General features: G+C 40.7%; 1 protein-coding gene across 1 annotated transcript in view; it reads right to left on the reverse strand.

Annotated features, from left to right (window-relative positions):
- Window positions 1-22,927, reverse strand: part of csmd1a (CUB and Sushi multiple domains 1a) — a 452,056-nt gene that overhangs the window by 268,243 nt on the left and 160,886 nt on the right. Inside the window, exon 3 of the mRNA XM_068328424.1 lies at window positions 17,979-18,091. Coding sequence (XP_068184525.1) covers window positions 17,979-18,091 — 113 coding nt within the window. The remainder of the gene's footprint in view (window positions 1-17,978; window positions 18,092-22,927) is intronic.

Consider the following 22,927-nt stretch of genomic DNA (forward strand, 5'->3'; position numbering starts at 1 on the left):
AAGTGACTGCACTAATGAAGTTTTTGTAATATAGAAACTTACAATCAGTGCATTCACCGTAGGAGAAATACTGATCATTGCCAATAGAACAGTGAACAAGTCAATCAAATAATAATAATTACAATAATGGAATTAGTGGTTGGGGACGGCTGATCTAGGGGTAACGGGAGACAATGACACCTGAAGTGTGTTCCGGACGTCCGGTCTACTCCACAGATTGGTTTTCTTTACGGTCATTGCAGAAAATCCCGCTTCAAAAAGACAGTAGGTTGGAAAATGGAAGCAGAGTTTTCGATACTTTTTGGGCAATCTCAGGATAATCTGCCTTGACTTTAACCCAGAACACTGGCGCAGTTGTGGACGCTTAATTTAGGGGTAAACTGTCACGTGACCAAGAGCTGTCAAGCGGTACAGACAAACACATTCGTTTTGTGCGTCATTCCACACAGACTTCACTTTTCAAAATTAATCAATAAAAAAAGAAAGTCAAGTCTGTGCCGCTTGGTACCTAATTTTCCACGACCAGGTACCTGGTTGCAACCTGGTTATTGGAGACCACTGATGTAGATGGATGCAACAGAGAATCAAGTAACTTTTCAAAATAAAACATCTTTCAGACTCAGAAATAAATAAAACGGATGTAATGTATTTTTTCTTTCTGTGCAGCCCGGTACCAAATGACCCACGGACTGGTACCAGTCCGCAGCCCAGGGATTGGGGATCACTGATTTAGATCACAGTGGCTCACACCTTTCTGATCAGACTCAGTACACGTTTATTAGTCCATGACTGTCAATCAAAAGTAGCAGTAAATTCTGGTCTCATTCAAGTTATATATTTAAAGGCTTTTATTTGTTTTAATGATTTGTTTCTTGAATGTCGAATGTAAGTTATAAAGCATTTGCATGTCCAAGAAGAGGAGGTGGCTTGCCTTAGGAAAAGTAAGCCTATAGGACTTCCTGTCAAATTTAAATGTATCAGAGGTGATATCTATCGACCAACTGTCTGGGTAGATGATGTCATAGATCCACAATGATTTTATGCAGTGTATAACGAATACAATATGTGTCAGCAGGGTGCCTCGTTTTACATGATATGACAAAATCTACAACGTGGGAACATGCTTTATTGTAATGCATATGAGTTTATGTTAAATTATCAATTCATGCAATTGTATGCCCGACATGAGACTGTGATGCTGAACTAAGTTAATTTTGATGTTACCCATATGATTTCATCTTGTGAATAAACCAGTACCCGGCTTAGTACAACATGAACAATGTGAATGTTGATGTTCATATATTTGGCAGACATTATTCACCATATATCCTAGGCTCAACTCATAGTTTGGTCCGGTATCTTCAACTGCTTGAGACGACATGTGGAGCAGCCATTACAACACTGCATGTGTGAATGTTTCTCAGGCGTGAGTGTGAGCTTTTATTCCATTTTTTGCTCTTGGTGACTGAGCTGAGTCAGGTGATCCTAAAGAGACTGAAGATATCACATAAAGGGTGCCGGGTTCAAGCCATTCAGATATGTGTTAGTGTCAGCGTATGTGTGTGTGTGTGTGTGTGTGTGTGTGTGTGTGTGTGTGTGTGTGTGTGTGTGTGTGTGTGTGTGTGTATGTGTGTGAGACAGAGAGAGATAGAGAAAGAAAGACAGAGAGAGAGAGAGAGAGAGAGAGAGAGAGAGAGAGATAAAGAAAGAGAGAGAGCGTGTCTTGGCTCTGACAGCACACATGGCTGATGGTGGTATCACCCTTGAACACTCCTCTACTACCGCAACATGGGCATAATCACTCACACATACACACAAGCATGCACACGCACACACACAAGAATAGTTGACATTGCTGCTTAGATCAATGTAACTGACTACTGCTGGCATCAGTAACAACACTCCCACAGTGAAGAGCTTCCCATGGTGTTCCAGTCAATATGGGTTAATGGTGTAACGGACTGCTTCTTTTTTCCTCTCTCATCATCTCTCACTATCTCAGTTATTGTCTTTATCGCTCCAACACACACACATGCACACGCACGCACGCGCACGCACACGCACACACACACACACACACACACACACACACACACACACACACACACACACGTAGCAGCACCTTACTGTTCAAGTTAACAAATCCACCAGTACTTCCATCCTCCCTTCCTTTAATGACTTGCTGTGTGTGCTCAAAGAAGTTTCCCTCTGAATCCATTGGCTTTGACTAAACTCCCCGATCTATTATTCTCAGTGAAGGGCACACATAATCCCGATTGGGGGGAAGGGATGACAGGTCGATAGTAAAAAAAAAAAAAAAAAAAAGGCTATGGAATGGTTAGAGAGAATGCAGGAAATGTTAGTAATCACACTAACTGATACCTTGCTGAAAAAGAAAAAAAACACAGATATTTCAGGAAGGTAAAAAGGTCTTATAATGTGTCATTTGACCTAGTTGGTTGGTGCATTACTTCCACAGAGGCTGTTCTGCGGTTATATTTTTACAAGCAGAACATGCATGTAGTAAACATCTGACACAACCTTTTAATGTGCATTAAATCTCTGGTTTCATTAATGTGTGATTACAAGTGTGCTCTACTTTAAGACATCCTATTATAAACATTAAAGCAATTCAGTAAAAATCATGTGCTTACACCAAGCCCATTAATTTCAGTTATAGTAACCATTTCCGCATTAAACAAAATGTTTTATGTCTTTCTCACCCATTAATGTATACACAAACAAGGTGAAAATGCAATTCAAATGATTTTCTTCTCTTTAACAGCTGAGACGTGTATACCCTCCGAGATTCATCCTGATGACTTGTTTGTGTTGCCAAATCTAAAAGCTCAATAATTCCCTGATCCAACCTATGCAGTTGTTACTCTGAATCTATAAATGTTAAACATAGTCCATAACAGATAACACAAGAAAGAAGCTATGGTATAAACAGAACAAATATGTAGCTGATCATTACTGGTGAATGAAATACTTGCAGATTATATGATAATAGTATAACATTATAATCACATTTTGAAATGCAATGTGGGGAGCACAAGGAAACTAGACACAAATTCAGTTTATAATGAATGACATGACCATTTACGCAAACTGAAAACAATACAACGAACACTCGATATTTTTTCCAACCATTCACCTATTTGAGCAGTCTCCTTTATCAAACATAATGCTTTTACAGATTCATTCATAACATGCAGCATTTAACAGACCTTATTTTAATGCTAAAAGTCTTGGAGTCTGCGATGACGTGGCGACTTGTTCAGGATATATCCCGCTATTCCCCCGTAGTCGGCTAGGATGGGCTCCAGCGTAACACAATTCGGATAAGTGATAAATACAAGATGATTATGGTCGCCTTGTCCTCAAGAAGATGATTGAAGGTCTTGGAGTTTGGTGAAGCAGTTTGGGAAGAATGTCCCTAGGCATATCTTTGCTTTCTGCTGCTTCTTCTGTTCACATTAACTCATTAACACTTACAGTAATGAATGATCAAGCCCTCTTGTTCAGCTTTGAGTTTCTAGTGTCAGGTCAGGGCTTTTGTAAAGAATCAAGAAATCAATGAACTATAAAAAAAGCTTTGCCTGGTCAAGAAAGTTTGATATGTTGTTGTACTCTAAGGTCCCCGGCAGCTGCAACTCACCCATTTTGAGGGCAATAACAGTCAAATGTACATGAGAATATGTCTTAATTACATAGAACAACATTTATACACCATGGTCTGAGTTGTTGTGTCTCCATTGTTGCCAAAAATATAAGTGACCAACCATCAACTCATCTTTCAACCAAATAATCACCCACCTAACAAAATGACTATCACAAATTCAAAATGTTATTAAAAAAAGTTTTAATATTATTAGTAGAGATGAGCAAGTACACCACTATCTGTATCTGTATCTGTTCAACCAACTAGATTATCTGTATCCGTATCTGTACTCGGAATGGAAGTGGGTGTGGTTTGACCGGAAATGGGTGGGGCTTAATTATAACTACATTATTTTAAGTCTAAAAATGATATGGATTGATCACAAGTTGCTATATTTATTGTTTATTTTAAAACTATTTACTAAACAGCCTCAAAGTTGAGAATCAAATCAATGTTTTTGATCACGAAGTAAGAGAACTATTTGCAGAACAAGTTTTTTATGGAACTGTGTCAGAACATGCGGCATGGGGGCGCAGTGGGTAGCGCTGTCGCCTCACAACACGACGGGTCCGGGTTCGAGTCCCGCTCTGTGCAGAGTTTGCATGCTCTCCCCGTGTCTGCATGGGTTCTCTCCAGGTTCTCCGGCTTCTTCCCGCCTCCAAAAGCATGCGCTTCAGGTTGATTGGCTGGTCCCACATTGCCTGTAGGAGTGAGTGTGTGTGCATGGTTGTCCGTCTTTGTGTGGCTCCGCGGTACACTGGCGTCGTGCCCAGATTATCCCCTGCCTCGCGCCCTATGTCAGCTGAGTTAGGCATAGCTCCCCGTGACCCACTACAGCGGATGAAGCGATAGAAAATGAATGAATGAATGAGTCAGAACATGAATATTCTTAAGTCTATGAATGAATATTTACCGAAGAGCCTCAGAATTGAGATTCCACACTTTTGATCACTATAGTAAAGGAACTATATATACGAGTAAACACAAAATGCATTAATGAAGTGCATGCAATAGGAAATTATCAAGCATCATTACAATCTAATGTTCTTGCCATTATTTTTTTCACATAAAGTTAAACAATGTTGATTGCAGTGAGTGAGTGAGTGAGTGAGTGTGTGTGTGTGTGTGTGTGTGTGTGTGTGTGTGTGTGTGTGTGTGTGTGTGTGTGTGTGTGTGTGTGTGTGTGTGTGTGTGTGTGTCGCTATGTCTCAGTATAGAAAGTATAGAATTATTAATTTGAAGGAGTTTAGAACAAACAGGTAAAAAAAAGACGAGTGGAGGTGGTGGTTAAATGCAAGCATATGTGCAACAAAAAAATAACAAAAAGTTCACCAGGTAACCAAACACCGAAATAGAAGCAAGCGGAAGAAAACCTAAGAAGAAAGACGTGAGCTACAGTGAAGCCACCAACAGAGATCAGTAATTGTCTGCGTGTGCCGGAGATTGGGACAAGGACAAACTCCGCTCTAACTGCAGTCTGTAGGGAGGGGCGGGAAGTATGTGTGACTGACCAATCACAGAGCGTGAAAACAGTCACGATGATTTTTCTTCAGTCCGATCACGAGTATTAATGGGTTTTGTTCGTATCGTACTCGTACTCGTCAAAAATGCGTTATCCGTGCCGTATACTCGTATGAAATGAGTATCCGGCTCAACCCTAATTATTAGTGTTATGGTATAATGAACTATTACAATTATGCGATGCTTACACTGAATTACATAAATGATTCATTGCCAGTTTGCCAAAATCCCCTAGTTCATATCAACTCCCATCTTGCATAATTCTCTGCAAGAACTTTTTGTAGCCCTCCGTGATTAAGCAAGGTAAATCTCAGGCCATATAAGAGAGCTTTATAGAGGCAGAGAAAAAAAATGAATGAATTAATCTTTTTCACCATCATGTCTAAGGACTTAAAATCCCTGAGCAGGATGTAATGATCATTTTGCATCTTGTCCAGTTCTTAGAGGCTACAGGGCTCCTGCCTGTGCAAAGTCTAGCATCAGCAAGTATTGGAAGGTCCTAAAGGATTCTACACCAATATACCCAGAGATAAGAAAGGAGGGGGAGGCACTGGAAGTGCCAACACCAAAGGGGATAGACTTCCTACAATTTTAGAGATACACCCATACTAACGCATACTCTGGCACTCAAAAACGACATTTTGTAATGCAGAGTAAAAGTGATCGGCCATAACTGCACATTGTTGAATGGTAAATATTGCTATAACAAAAAAGTAGAAAAAATTACCCATGATATGTTCCGCATAGGCTGGAATATGTTCAGACCAACAGACAGAGAGAAAGTTAAAGAGAGACAGAGAGGTTTGATTTGATTTTTAAAATCACATTTATTCATGAAGTCAGTATTATTTAGAGAGAGAGAAAGATGTTCAAAGTGATCAAATTATTTAATATGGTAAAAAGATGAAAAATTCCTGGATTTACTACTGCATTTACTAATAAAATGAGATGTATCAGCTGTTTGTTTGTTGCAGGTATAACAGTCATTATGCTGCATTAATCAAAGCATGCAGCCATGATATTAATGTTAATCATAATAATTTCTAAACAAGAGTTTTGATTCAAACCTATTGTATTTTGGCATGTATCATTTGACCTCACCTGCTCCTAAATAGATATCTTTGTCTCAAATAGGAATGCAACTTATCTGTTCTCACTCTTTACCACTATCTTCCTTCCTCAGTGACATTTATCAGTCAACCTACCATGCTGAATCTCCCTCAATTTGATGAACTAATAACCAAACCCATCATCACTCAGAGTATATGCACCATGACACCACACTGCTTCCTTAAGTATACTAGAGATCCTAAACAGCCGGTGGCATGGTCAGATATCTCAAACCAATTACAGACCATCTAGAACCTGTCTCAGTAATCTTAAATATGTCATTGTGCAGCCACAACCAGGCTGTCAGAGAATCCCTTCAGCTGAAATGATCTGCTTTTAATGCCAGATCATTGCCAATAAATCCTTGTTGGCTAACGATCTGATGTATGAAAAAAATCTGCACTATTTTTAACAGAGACACGGATAAATAGCATTTATTTACACCAGTAGCAGCTCTAGTTATTTTCATCAGTCAGTTAGATAAGAGAGGAGGATGGACAGCAGCCATGTTTCTATTTTACCTGTGAAAAACAGCATTAACTAGGGTTAATTTACAGTATTTAAGATCGTCCTTCTGAGAGTAAAACAGAATAATAAATGCTTATTACATATATTTATAGAAGGATTCAGCTAATTCCACTTGGTATGGCTATGGATATATTATAGATATAAAGAATAATCCTGAAATGAAACTTGATTTTTTCTGTCAACTACACTAATGTCTCCGAAGATATGGAGGTAATGAATTTGCTGGACGACATTGAACTGACATGTAGATGGAACCCCACGTCAACCTAATGTTCTAGATTCAGTAATGTTGAACATCAGCAAAAATGTTTTTTATTATTTTATATACAATGCACGCTTGTTCTTTGCAGTTAATGGAACCACACAATTAACAAAGTCCGCGATCGAGAGACAAACTATTTCTTATTATTTACAGTACTTTAACCATTTATGACCCTGCCCATACTGATATTAAACCACCTCCTATCTGTATTACCTTTTCCCATACTCTTATCGACTTACATGAGCACTTTTGTGTCTCATGTACGTCTGAGACTCACTGAACCGAGCGCACTTCCGGATGCCATCAGCCAATAGAATGCGCATACGGTATCACGTGACTGCCTACCAAAAATTTGCAATGAAGTGAAGTCACGAGCATTGATCCGCAAATGCACGAGAGCGCATTGTACTTGTGTGTACAGGCCCTATTACACATACACACACACACACACACAAGGGGCCTCTAGGCATGCAGTGGGAGGTAGAGTGGTGGGAAGCTCCTTCCTGGTGCGCTCTAATGAGCAATTTGTGAAGGGGGAGGCAAATTGCTCAAGGGTGCCTCGGCAGTGCTCGCTTTGGAGTGTGACACCTCCCCCTGTCAGCTCACACTCAAGCTGGCTCAGTGGGACTACACTCATCCATCATCAGTCCTCTGGATCAGACTGTAAAGAATTTCTCTAAAGAAATAAAATATTGACAATCCGAATCAATATTGCTGCCGATGTGAATACAGAGGATCTCAGCAAATACTGTGAAAAGGTGTGACCTTGGGAAAATTCACCTGAGCGTGGCTCCTCCACCTCATCAATTAACGTTCTTCACACAAAATTTGTGAAGTGTGAATCTGCATTCCTGCCCTGAAGATTATGCAACAATGCACAAGTTATCAATTCCTACACTTAAAATGACCCCAATTGAAATTAATGCGTTTTTGCAATAAATTGCTTATTTGTCAAAATTTTTAAAAATAATCTTAAAAATAAAATAGTTCTCATATTTTCATATTCCAGGTATTCGTAATAAACACAGACATGTCTCCAGTTATGCAGATAACATGCAGCTGTACATCCCTGCTGAACCCAAATGATGTAGTGATAATAGTGATGTACAATAAGGCCTGTCTTTGAAGAAGTACAAGGAGATGATTAAATTTTAGCAATATACTAAACATGAAAGAAGTTACTAAATCAAAAACATGTCAAAAACTAGACACTAAGTACTACTAGTGTTTAATTCAAGTTGCTTTAGAAAAAAAACAAAAAAACAAAACAGACTTCAGCTCTCTCAGTGCAGTATGGTTAACAACAGAACCATAACAAAGAACATGGCAGTCAGAGACTGCAACATACCGCAACACCCCTCACTACAACATTTTACCCTGATTTACATATTTTTGTGCCTCTGGCTTCCTGAAAATGTTTCTTTTTGGTTTTTTTGTTTTGTGATTATATCTCATCAGGTTTCAGAGATGTGTAACTAAAAAGGTATATAGTGCCCCCTCGTTCTCGCGGTTAATGCGTTCCAGGAACCACACTCGATTAATGAATTCCACGATAGAGCGACAAACTATTTCTCTTATTATTTACTGTAATTTAAAGTTTATGACCCTCCCCATACTGATATTAAACCACCTTCTATCTATAATGCCTTTTCCCACACTTTTGTCGACTGTTTAAAGCACATTTGTGTCTCAACAAAGTCCAGAACTCACAGAACATAGCGCACTTCTGGATGCCGTCGGTATCACGTGACTGCCTTCCAAAATTCCAGGTAAAACTTTGACCTTGATCTAGTTTTATCGAGGTCAAGGTCGTCATCTCATTTTCATCAACTTTGTTGCCCAAGTAATGTGCTTTTTCTTTCATCTTTCTATCTGCAATGGTTGTGAAGAAATTTGGTGGACGGACAAACACAAAAACACTGACAATTACAATATATCACCGCTTCACGGGTAAAAACACATTAATCCCACTGGCATTCTGTTACATCGATAATTAAATTCTTCTCTGTTAGTACAAATCTTGAAATGGGATAAAACCAAGCCACATTACTAATTCTCGTTCAGTATATGGCTGAATTATCTTCTGTTTTATGTACAGCTGTTACACTGTACATTAAATTACTGTTCAGACATTGTATATACAGTATTTTACATATTTAAACTTTTTTCTTTGTTTTTCTAATCTTATTTATCTGACGCGCAAACGTGGACCTTCAGAGGGGTATTTTGTGCTATCCTATGTGAAAATGTGTGTCAGATTCTGATTCTGTTCTTTAATTGGACTTTCCCACATGAAGACAACATGTGGGAAAGTGTGAAATACAGATAGAGTCTGAAGCTAGAAATTGAATGTGTGATGGTCAATGTTGTTAGTGGGTATGCTCCACAGGTAGGATATGAGCTGGAGAAATTATGGTTTACTTTGATGAAGTGCAGGGTATACCTGAATGTGAGACAGAAGTCATTGGTGCAGACTTCAATGGACATGTTGGTGCAGGAAACAGAGGTGATGAGGAGGTGATGGGCAAGTTTGGTATCCAGGAGAGGAATGCAAAAGGACAGATGGTGGTCAACTTTGCAAAAGGATAGGAACACTTTCTTTCACAAGAGGCAGGGACATAGGGTGACTTATAAGAGTGGAGGTAGGAGCACACAGGTAGACTATATCTTGTGTAGATGGTGTAATCTGAAGGAGATCAGTGACTGCAAAGTAGTGGCAGGTGAGAGTATAGCCAAACAGCATAGGATGAAGGCGTGTAGGATGACTCTGGTGGTGAGGAAGATGAAGAGGGCAAAGGCAGAGCAGAAGACGAAATGGTGGAAGCTGAAAAGGGAAGAATGTTGCATGACTTATAGACAGGAGTTAAGACTCTGGGTGGTCAGGACGTGCTTCCAGATGACAACTACAGCTAATGTCATCAGGGAATCAGGTACGAGAGTATTTGGTGTTTCATCTGGAAAGAAAGTGAACAAAGATACTTGGTGGTGGAATGATGAGGTACAGGAGTGTATACAGAGAAAGAGGTTAGCTAAGAAGAAGTGGGACACTGAGAGGACCTAGGAGAGTAGACAGGAGTACAGGGAGATGCAGCGTAGGGTGAAAGTAGAGGTAGCAAAGGCCAAACGAGGCGCTTATGATGACTTGTATGCTAGGTTGGACAGTAAGGAGGGAGAGACTGATCTATACAGGTTGGCAACACAGAGAAACAGAGATGGGAGGGACGTGCAGCAGGTTAGGGTGATTAAGGATAGGGATGGAAGTCTATTGACAGGTGCCAGTAGTGTGATGGGAAGATGGAAAGAGTACTTTGAAGAGTTGATGAACGTGGAAAATGAGAGAGAAAAGTCTAGAAGAGGTGACTGTTGTGGACCAGGAAGTAGCAAAGATTAGTCAGGATGAAGTGAGGAGGGCATTGAAGAGGATGACGAGTGGAAAGGCAGTCGGTCCTGATGATATACCTGTGGACATAAGGAAGCGTCTAGGAGAGGTGGCAGAAGAGTTTCTGACTGGGTTGTTCAACAGGATATTAGATAGTGAGAAGATGCCCGAGGAATGGAGGAGAAGTGTGCTGTTGCCCATTTTTTAGAACAAGGGAGATGTGCAGAGTTGTGCCAACTACAGAGGAATAAAGCTGATGAGCCATACAATGAAATTATGGGAGAGTAATTGAAGCTAGACTAAGGGCAGAAGTAAGCATTTGTGAGTAGCAATATGGTTTCATGCCAAAAAAGAGTACTACAGATGCAGTATTTGAGGAAGTTGAGAGAGAAGTACAGAGAAGGCCAGAGGGAGCTGCATTGTGTTTTTGTAGATGTAGAGAAAGCTTATGATCAAATCCTGCATCAAATCGTCTAACTAAAACCATAAAGACACTGACTCTAACTGACCTATTGGCCAGTCTCTGTCTCTCTTTCTTTAACCCTCTCCTTATCTTCATTTTATTTCTTTTCTACCCAACCGGTCAAGGCAGATGGCCGCCTAAAAGTGTCTGGGTCCTGAGTTTTTCCCTGCCACTGTCGCTTATGCTAGCTCTGGAGGGTTCAGTTGGGTTTTTCTGTCTGTTAAAGCGCTTTGGAATGTCTGTTGCCATGATTAAGCGCTATATAAACAAAACTTGATTGATTGATTTATGTGTGACAGAAGAGTTTCAGTTAAAATGAGAGGAAAGGTGTATAAAACTGTGGTGAGACCAGCGATGTTGTTTGGTCTAGAGACAGTGTCACTGAGGAAAAGACAGGAGACAGAGCTGGAGGTAGCAGAGATGAAGTTGCTGAGGTTCTCTCTGGGAGTGACCAGGATGGATAGGATCAGGAATGAGTAGATCAGAGGGACTGCACACATTAGAGGTTTTGGAAATAAAGTCAGAGAGGCCAGACGGAGATGGTTTGGACATGTCCAGAGGAGCATTAGTGAATATATTGGTAGAAGAATGCTGAGTTTTGAACTAGCAGACAGGAGGCCTAGGGGAAGACCAAAGAGGAGGTTTATGGATGTAGTGAAAGAGGACATGAAGGTAGTTGGTGTGAGAGAAGAGGATGCAGAAGACTGGGTTAGATGGATTCGCTGTGGTGATCTCCAAAAGGAAAAAGCTGAAAGGAGAAGAAGATTATCAGCAGTTTTTATTCAACTGTCTTTTTTCCAATTAATCATGGACCTATTTTTTGTGAATGTATTTGCTTTCCTATTTACTGGAACCGAATCCTTGTATAAAATATGTGCAAAAGAATTGGTATAATGATAATAATAATAGTAATATAATTCAAATAAAGTACTGACAGTGTTCCTTGCAGCTAAGTGACAATTGCTGCCAAGTAGATAATTTGATTTAAGTTATTATTTTACTCAAAGACAGATGTTAAGTATTTAAAACTTTAGATATATCGCACCATGATTTCTGAAATCATAATAAACTTCTAGATCCAACAGGATAATGTGCATAGGCATCTTTTAAATTCAACCAACATCACAACGAGTGGGATCTAGGTAACAAATCATATCATATATAGTACTTTTAAGCAGTGATGAGCAAGCATTTGTACTCAAAGATTCATTTCTAAATGCAGATGTAATATGTCCAAAAATTCTAAAATATTTCATGGTGGAGATTATGGGCTTGAAGGGGATGATAAAATCAAATACAAGTATGACAAAAGGTCTTCCATCTCGGAACTTCATGCATTTGAAAAGAGCAAATGAAAACACATTTGTCACCTTTTTTTTTTAACATGAAAGAAAACATTTAATATAATGACGATGATGGTGGAATGGCAGGTGACTGTCTTACTGAATAATGTGTTGGAGCAAATAAACTCTGAAAAATAGTTTATTTTCCCCTGTCTCAGCTCCTGTCTGTCTGTACGTCTTGTCTGTCTGTTGCTTTTCTTCCGGGGAAATTAATTGATGAATATCTTGTCTTGGAGAGCTGGTTTGCAATCTTGCTTCTTTGGCAAGGCCTCGCTTTTTACCACTTAGTTTCATTTGATGCACTCTTCCTCTCTATTTCTCTGGACTCTTATCAGTTGGCTCTATGGTCTGACTCGAGGTTCAGTTTGTTTTCCAATAATAATAAAAGGATACAACAGGGAAAAGATTTATTAACAGAAATGTCAATGTTGACAGACAGGAGATGGCAGATGAACAGGGTCTCACTAAAAAGGCAGTGGTCATTTGTTAAAGTGAGTAGAAGCAGCAAATGAGAAGAAGGAATGACAAGACAGTATACAGAAGAAAAGATAAAAAACACTTTGATGAAAAAAATGACAAAATATGTGATAGGAATTGATGCCATAACCCAGTCACAAGCAAATCTTAGTAAACTGACATGAAAATCACCTATTTCTAAGTAAACCTAAAATATAAGGAGCAACTTAAATAAACAATAATGATCTGTACAACCAGTTGGTAGCTAAAACATATATGTCATAAGTTTTTATCAATGTCATTTATCACTCTTATGTTTGTTCTATTATTTAAATAGTATATTGTACTAACATTATCTGTTTATATATATGCGTACTGTATCACGTTAGTCATTTGAAATATGAAATTATTCTTGGGCACTGTCATACACAAAAACTCATCACACAACACAAAGTGACCATTTATCAAAGCACAATATTTAACAGTCTCCCTGAAGATATACAGTGCAGACTGAAAGTTTGAACTAATATATCCTACTGCAGCCAGAAAGCAGAGACAAAGGTTACACTATAGACAGGGAAAGACAGTTTTCCCTGTGCAGGCAAGAGAAAGAGCACACAATTGAATTACCTGACAGACTCTCTGACACTGCAGTATTTCCAACTGAGAGGAGGGCGACAACCCATATATTTCTAACATTTATAGGCTGTGTCATATTTCAATATTTAATTTTAACATTTAATTTCTTGAGTAATTCTCTGCGGTGTTTTATTATGAGAGAACTACTTTCATATGCTCTCATTTTCCTTCCTGACGCCCCTGCCGGCCACACCCCTCCTATCTTCTTGTTCTTCTGTCACGGTGTCTACTTTGTTGACTTTCAGTACCAGGGGGATATTTTATAAAGTCGTCCAAATAACACAACTCAATTCAAATTTTTCTCAACCATAACTCCATTTTCATCTCAGGTGATTGTTCTACTCTACAGTTCACTCCCGCCTCTTCCTCTTGTGCTCACCTCCTCTCAATCATCTCCTCAGCCCCACCTGATCTTCAAGAGTACTTTGTCCTAATCTTTCACTCAGCATCCATCAAATGTCTCACTCTGTGGTAACTTTTTTTTTTTTTTGCTGGTTCATGATTTCTGTGTGTAAACTGCATCCCCTCTCAGCTATGTCCTTTTTTTTGCCAGATCCTGGGTCTGTTGTCAATGAGTTTGTTTGTCAGTGTTTAGATGATTGTGCCTGCCAAACTCGTTTCCTGCCAACTTGAACTGATTCATCTGCCCCGTTGTCTTGCTTCATTGTTTTCCACATTATTTGATTCTCCTGTTACCTGTATTCAGTTGCACCTTTGTTCAAACTTATCATCCATTAGACAAGCGTAAAAAATTAAGACTTTTTTGGACTGCTTTGTCCATTGTGTATAAACAAATTGGCATGTCTCATGCAAGAAGGTTCCAGGTTTGATTCCTGTCTGTGCTGAGTTTGTATGTTCTCCCCATGTCGCACGGGTTCTCTCTGGGCTCTCTGGCTTCCTCACACTTCCAAAAACATGCAGCTTAGGGGATCTGGTCACACCAAATTGTCCATAGGTCTGAATGTGACCCTATGTGTTTGTGGTTCTGCAACGAGATGGCATCTTATTCGGGACATAACCCGTCTTTCACTTGTAGCTAGCAAGGATAGACTTCAAGAGACCCGTGACCCACAATGTGGGTAAGCAGCTGTAGACAAGATAATTGGGATAATATTAGTTACGACAAAATGATGGATTGAAACTGTCACATTTGTAGTGAACTACGTGGAAAGATAAACCAGGCATCATGGAGAAAATCATATTTTGGAGCTGCATTTAGAAAGAAAGAAGAAAGTCCACTTTATTATCCCTGAATGGGGAAATTGTCTTTCTCACTCTACACTACAGTTGCATGCAGTTACATATGAGTTAGGTCATGCATACATGCATAGTTGAATACAGAACCCTGAAACACAATGCACTAGGGGCCTGTAGGCATGCAATTAGTAGCATCACACATCAAACAGTGGGGGGAGGCAGAGTGACGGGTCGCGCATGGGGGATCACGCCCCAAACGGGCAGCATGTGGGGGGGATAGCGCCTTGCTCAAGGGTGCCTCGGCAGTGGCTGGGAGTGTGAGCTGACACCTCCCACCATTAGCTCATGCCCCAGAGGATGTCCTGGCGGGAGTGGGATTCGAGCCACTGATGGCTGGGCGATCTGTCTTCAAGACGTCTGCTCCACTGCTAAGTTGTTATCAGTGTAATATAAATGTCAATATCAAGCTTGCAATTATATGAATGTGATTTTAAACTCTAGAGAAATGTTGTCATAGTCAAGTCATATTAGGACAGTCTAATTATCATTAAATACGTTGATCTAATGGGGAAAATAGGCTACTAACAAAACTATGTTATACGTGTATGTAAAACTTTGGGTATTAAACATATAAGTGCATGTAAGAATCTGCTTATATGTTGAGTTTGTATATGTACTCTATATTGCATGTAAATGCATTAATATATGTGTGTATGCGTGTCAGGAAGTGTCGGGAAAAGGACATATATAGATATACAGCATACATATCTTTACACATAAGCATGAATGAGAAATTAAAGAAAGTTAATATACAAAAACACATTATTAAACAATAATGTGGAAAAAGGAGGTAGCTTTACATAAATTAATACCACTTCATGCTCCATTTCAGCACGTAAATTGTTTACAAAGATTATAGTGGTATGGAATTCACTGTGTATTATACCTGTCATTGAGCTTTTATGTCATTTCATTACATCTTCATATTCGGATTACCACTGCTATATCCGCCACAGCAGGTCACGGGGAGCCAGAGCCTATCTCGGCGGCATAGGGCGTGAGGTGGGGGACACTCCTGGTATGACACCAGTGCACCGCGGAGCCACACACAAAGACATACAATCATGCACACACACACTCATTCCTACGGGCAATTTGGACCGGCCAATCAACCTGAAGCGCATGCTTTTGGAGGTGGGAGGAAGCCGGAGAGCCTGGAGAGAACCCATGCAGACACAGGGAGAGCATGCGAACTCCGCACAGAGCGGGACTCGAACCCGGGTCCACCGTGTTGTGAGGTGGCAGCGGTAACCACCGCAGATGTTCAAAATAAACTTTCTAATCAGTCAATCAATTACAGACTTAAAACTGCAGTACAAGCAGACATACATTAAGCAGGAGAGGTTTCACCCCAATCAGTGGCGGAATGTAATACCAGAAGGTGTCTGTATTTCTCTGCAAAGCAAGTGCGATTGTCCCCAGATGAGAGGGGTAGAGGGGGGATTTTCCACAGGGAAATCAATTCCAGATGGCGTCGTTCTCCGATGGATAAAATAAATAAATAACATGCTAAAATGGGTTTGGAAAAGGTTTGGCGAGTGTTAATAGGCCTCAATCCAGTTCATCAAAATAACGTCTATGTGTGGGAAATGTCTGTAATAGAGTGACTTTGGGGGGTGCTTGAGGTGAAAAGCACCCAATATAGAAAATTATTATGCATTGGGCAATGCTGATATTCTGGCAAGCTGCAAAGAAATTAATGTATGTGAAACCCTGCACAAGAGTGAATCACAAAGAAAAAAAGTAGATCCTGTTGATAAAAAATTAATGAAAGTGTGGGGAGAAGACCAAGAAGCAAACTGCAGCCAGCAATCTGTGTGAATAAGTGTGAGAAAATAAAAGTTCTGATATGAGTCCAAAATCCAGTGACACAATATTAAGGAGGATATATCAAAGTGAAATGAACATTTCTCTCGTGAGAACCAGCTACTGTTGACAATCCTGCACCAGGCATCCCAATTACAGTACAAACTCTTTTAAAACTTGTGCATTGTGTTTTGTGTAATTAAATGTCATATTCTGACTGGCTTGTGTGTGTGTGTGTGTGTGTGTGTGTGTGTGTGTGTGTGTGTGTGTGTGTGTGTGTGTGTGTGTGTGTGTGTGTGTGTGTGTGTGTGTGTGTGTGTGTGTGTGTGTGTGTGTGTGTGTGTGTGTGTGTGTTAGGGTGTGTGATCTCCTTGCAGTTAAGTACTTAACCACATTCTATTACATCTACTGTATATTGCATTTAATGGTTTGTATCCTTTCCTGTTCATTCTTCACTTTTATTCTCCTTCTTGTTATTATTACTACTGCTTTTATTTCACATAATTATTTTATTTTACAATACAGTATTCAAGTTACTACTGTGGGTTTGAACATAAATGAGATAATTCACAAATGATCCAAGCATAGCTGGCACTTGAATGGCTCATCACAAACTGAAAACTGAAGTTATATATTGTACATGATAAAACACGGCATTTAATTATTATTTGTTTTAACGCATGAATACCATATTCCTTATGTGATTTCAACCTATAAAATGCAGATATATAATTGTATATAGTATGTAAAGACATCTTACAGGACATTAGTACAAAGCTAAGCACTAGACATTAGTAGAAAGAACTGTGTGTACACTTATATGTACACATGTGTACCACTCCTGAGGCAACAAACACACTTAAGGGTCTCCATAGATTGAAATGGAACAATGGAAAGGAAAAAAAAAACAAGTATAAGTAAAGTTTAATGGCTGTCAGGTCTCCGTTCAACATACAAACAGGCAGACACACACACACACACACACACACACACACACACACACACACACGCACGCACGCACACACACACACACACACACACACACACACACACACACACAGGGAAATAACCATGTATAGTTGGTTGAATTTGTCACTGATATTTAGAAATTATGATTCATGGAATACATCTTATGCTAGTGCAAAAGAACACTTGTCGTTTGAATGTTTTTATATGCGTGAGTAGGCGAGTGTGTGTGTAAGTGCATATTCAAAACATTAGGCTAAGCATTCAAGTCACAGGAATACAAACATGGAAACATCCCTTATACTACATTCCTGGAACATGTGAAAACACACGGCAAAACAACATGCAGTCAACAAGCCAGGAGAAAAAGCAGAAATCTGACCTGGACCTATAAAGGAAATGAGAATAAAGGACATTTTTCCCAAAACAAGCACCACTTTGTAATTTTCACATACATGTCTCTTAAGACGCATTACTCTTGACATACTTTTGAGCACCAATCTTTTCATGTGAAGATTCAATTATTATCTGTGTACCTTAGCCAATAATGATGCATTATTATGTACCATCACACATTGTCTTACCTTCATATACAGCTTTGAAGCCCTGTGCACTGACAGCAAAGTCGGTGGTAAACCATAAGGCCAATATAGATCCAGTGCTGACTATAGGGGAGGGCAGCATGAATCCTGACAACCTGAAAAACATTTTTTTTTTGTTTTAACGTAAGAAAATGCATCTCTGATATTCAGCAAATTTACACTTGACCACTCACAGTAAAAAATAAACACAAAACCAATGAAATGCACTCAAATTTCCTGCAGGTTTTCTTCACTGAGTGAAATTAAAGTGAAGGGAATGTTTTCCCCAATCTTTCAAAATGAATAAAATTATTTGGGATGCATCATTCATAAACAGAGGAGAAGATCTTATCTGCAACATGATGTGAGTTCAGATGGCATGCAGAAAAAAACAAACCATAAAAAGAATTTATACTAGAATGGTGAAACTGAGGTGACAGGATATGTCAGTTGCTTTTTGACTTTGATCTGAAAACGTGAGCTCTAAATTCCACGGGAGATTCCGCTGAAACAAAGATTTAATTGAAAGGTGATGTTTAAACACACGGGGGAAGATGCTATTTGGATTCTGAAGAAAAAAATAGCACGAAAGAGAAAGAGATGATATTGAAAGAGATGAATAGCATATTGAGTCCATTATAATGAAAATGAAAAATTTTCATGCGATGAACAAACATCACAACAACACAATGAGGAGTGTAATGTCTGGCATCCATGTTATAATGAGTACTATATGTGGGATGAAATCAAATAATGTTAAGGCGAGATAATATCTAAATATCCAATATTCGATATTTATCATACATGCAATGTACTTAAAGAGAGGCATAATGAGAACGACCATCATCTCCAGCTCCCCTATTTTCATAGTGTCCTCTTGAATCTGTGATTGATAGTCTGTCATTGGTCATTTAATTTAATTTTGATTAACTTCTTACCTCCAGTGGAGGACTGCCATTGTCAGTCATGGAATTATAGTTGTATAATCTTCATTATATTTTCTAAATTATAATTTGTGTTTCACAGAGTTCGTTTCCATCAAACAATTGATTATTACGTGGCACCTGTCTTCTCATGTGCAGTTTCCTATGCTTAATTTTACAACTACTATTAATTTGACTTTTTCTCCAACATTCTCCAAATTAATTCCAATCATAAAGGTTTATTGGACACCGCCATTCCTTTTCAGTTCTTTCGCTTGGGGATTTTGATGACCAGCATTCAAGGATGCAGTACTGGGAATGTCTGTTGATTTCAGGTTCATATTTGTGCCATACACAGATGACACTGCACTGATAGTGATATCTAACCATTATGCACTTCAGTGTTTGATGCCATTGATGCCAAAAGCTGGTCCAGTTTAAGTAATTTGGAAACTGAACTTATTAGATGTACTGTATGTAGAGTAGAGAGTAGAGTAGAACTTTATTCCCTTAAGGAGGTCAGAAAATTAACTTTTTCTCCTTTTGGCTTTTCCCTTCAGTTGTCGGCACAGCGAATCAGTTGCCTCCATCTAACCCTGTCTCCTCTCACACCAGCTACCTTCATGTCCTCTTTCACTACATTCATAAAGGAAAATTTACAAAAAACTTAATTGTAAGTTAATAGACTTTTTTCCCCGTTCAGGCTCTGACTGTAAACATGCAAATCCTCCTGTACCTGCCAGGTAGTTTACAGCTAATGATTGTGCAGTTGGTATACTGGGTTCTGTGGCCAAAACACAAATATTAATTTGAGGTTAAGATTAGGGTGGATCAAAAATTATTGAATTGTTTATGGACTTGCAAATGCCACATGCTGTCATGTTTTATTCTTTCTATGTGTATCCAAAGAATGTAAATCTTTTACATGTTATATAGTTTGATAGCATTTATTAATTTATTACATTTGGGTCAAAATGAGCTGGTTTGCAGCTCTGGATGAATTGATAGTACTACATTAATAGAATCACCATCAGATCTAGTTTTGGAACAATTTGGTACACATAAAGACGGTAAAGGAGGGAGTGAGGAACTCAGGCACTTGGAAAAGACCTTAAGTAAAACTATTGTTATTGAAAGTCATTGTTATTGAAAAGATACAGCTGAAGTTCAGTTGGAAATCAAATGATGAAATGACATGATATGGCCACATGCTCATTGGAGTATCTGGCCATGTCTGATTAGGAAAAGGTTGGCCAAGACCACAGTGGAGGGAATAAATACTGTATTTTCCGCACTATAAGGCGCACCTAAAAGCCTAAAATTTTCTCATAAACCTGCAGTGCACCTTATAATCCGGTGCATTTTATATATGGATTAATATTCATATTAATATTGGTTAAAAGCATGATCGTTGAAAAAAAGCCGGCAGTCTGGCCGCCAGTCATGCCGCACTCCGCCACCAGAGGCGCACCCTCACAAGGCACTCGGGCCTACGCCCCCTAACAACGGTAGTCAAGGGGCGTCACCGAAGTCCCGGCTCTGACTGTGCTGCTCTCAGACGGTAGAGCAGACTGTAGGAGCACTAGTGGTTATGTAGCAAAACATAAGGAACTTTCAACAATTCTATTAATAAAGTTTGACTGACTGACTGATCTCAGTATTTCCTAACTATTTGGTGCCAAAGGGTGTGCTGCAATTGATTTACAAATGTAGTTGATAGCTCTGGGCGGGCGGAGGAGGGGCGCATTCAGGCTTGTGCATCCTGTCTGCAGTGACGTGCTGTGAGACACCGACGTTAAAATCAGTTCTAGTCTTCTGCGCATGCGCGAGCATGCTGCAGTTTCCTCTGCTCTGACTGAGTTTATTATTCTTAATTTTGTGTGTTTTTCTATTTTTCTGTGTATATTATTTTAACATAAATTTAGATAATGTATAGTAATATGCTAGTGTAGTCCAGGGAGGAGTTGATGTCCATGAGGGTCAAAGGAGACCCAGCAACATGCAATCTCATCCCCGCCGAGCTCCGACGGAGATATCACGGATGCCGAGCGGGTCGAGTTGAAAGGACTAGACTAACGGCTAGAGCCGCTAACCGGAGGCGAGTCAAGCCCTCCGTCCCCTCCGTCATCATGGGGAATGTAAACTCGCTACCGAACAAGTTGGACGAACTGACGACGCTGTGCAGGACTGAACAGCGGTACCGGGAGACCAGCTTGTTTGTATTCTCTGAGACGTGGCTAACTGGCGACGTGCCAGACACTAACGTCGGACTAACCGGCTTCTCCTTCGTACGAGCGGACCGGGACACAAACACCGCCGGTAAGAAGAAAGGAGGTGGGTTAATCATCTATACCAACGATAGATGGTGCCATCCGGGACATGTGACGGTGAAATCAACACTGTGTAACCGCGATCTGGAGCTAACAGCTGTTAGCATCAGACCCTACTACCTGGCGCGTGAATTTTCACACGTTATTGTCCTCACCGTCTACATCCCTCCACCTCCACTGAGACGGCACGAGAAACCATCTGTGGCACCACCTCTGCTCTTCGGACCTGGCACCCGGAGGCGCTCGTCATTATCACCGGTGACTTTAATCACGTCACCTTGGACTCATCTCTCCCCACAATGGTCCAGTGTGTAGACTGTCCCACATGGAAGAACAGAACCATCGATCTGTTCTACACTAATGCTAAGGAGGCATACACCGCCACCCCCCTCCCTCCACTAGGTAAATCAGACAACAACCTAGTGTACCTACAGCCCATCTACATCCCGCTGGTGAAACGGCTGCCAGCAACAAAACGACAGATCAGGAGGTGGTCCCCGGAAGCGGAGGAAACGCTGAAGGACTGCTTCCAGACCACCAACTGGGATGTCATCGTGGGATCACATGGGGAGGACATTGAGGGGACTGCTCAGTGTTTTACAGATTACATGAACTTCTGTGTGGACACCGTGGCCCCTGTCAGGACAGTCAGGTGTTACCCCAACAACAAACCCTGGGTAACAAAGGAAGTCAAGGCTGTCCTGAACAGAAAGAAGTGGGCGTTCAGGAGCAAGAATGAGGAGGAGATGAAGAAGGCCCAGCAGGAAGTGAGACTCTGCCTGAGGAAGGCCAAGGAGGCGTACGGGAGGAAGCTGGAGAAGCAGCTGGGGCGCTGGAAACAGGAAAGGGCGCAGCACTGTGGAAGGGAACAGTGAACGAGCGAATGACCTAAACAGCTTTTTCAATTGTTTCAGCTCCCCCACCACTCCGGCTCCTCGTCCCAGGCCTCTCCCGGCCCTGCAGACCGCTCCACTGATGCTCCCTCCTGCTGTGCTTCCTCTCCTTCCACCCCTGCCCCTGCCACTTCTCCCGAGCCCACTCTAAGAGCTGCGAAGTTCAACGGTCCCACCTCAACCACTGGACTTCCAACCTCGCCACAACTTCCTGCTCCCACCACGACTGAGACCGTCATTACTGCAGACCTGGTGACGACAATGCTGCGGAGGCTCCGTCCCTATAAGGCGGCTGGACCGGATAAGATTTCCCCAAGACTCCTCCGAGCCTGTGCTTCAGAACTAGGGGACCCCCTGCAGCGATTGTTCAACCTCAGTCTGCAGCTGGGGAGGGTCCCGTCACTGTGGAAGACCTCCTGCATCGTCCCGGTACCCAAGAAAAGACACCCTACTGAGCTCAACAACCACTGACCGGTGGCTGTTACCACCCACGTAATGAAGACCCTAGAGCGACTGGTCCTGGAGCTTATGCGTCCACAGTTGCAGGGTGCAATGGACCCTCTCCAGTTTGCCTATCAGGCCAAGGTTGGGGTTGACGACGCTGTCTTATACCTCCTCCACCATGTGCTCTCCTACCTGGACACTGGGGGCTGTGCCGTCAGAGTGCTCTTCTTTGACTTTTCGAGCACCTTCAACACCATCCAGCCCCGGCTCCTACAAGACAAACTGACCTCCATGGCTGTGGACCCCTACCTCGTGAGCTGGATCATGGACTACCTAACGGACAGACCCTTGTACGTCCGTTT

Source organism: Antennarius striatus, chromosome 1, assembly GCF_040054535.1.
Source record: "Antennarius striatus isolate MH-2024 chromosome 1, ASM4005453v1, whole genome shotgun sequence".
In the NCBI taxonomy this organism is placed as follows: Eukaryota; Metazoa; Chordata; class Actinopteri; order Lophiiformes; family Antennariidae; genus Antennarius; species Antennarius striatus.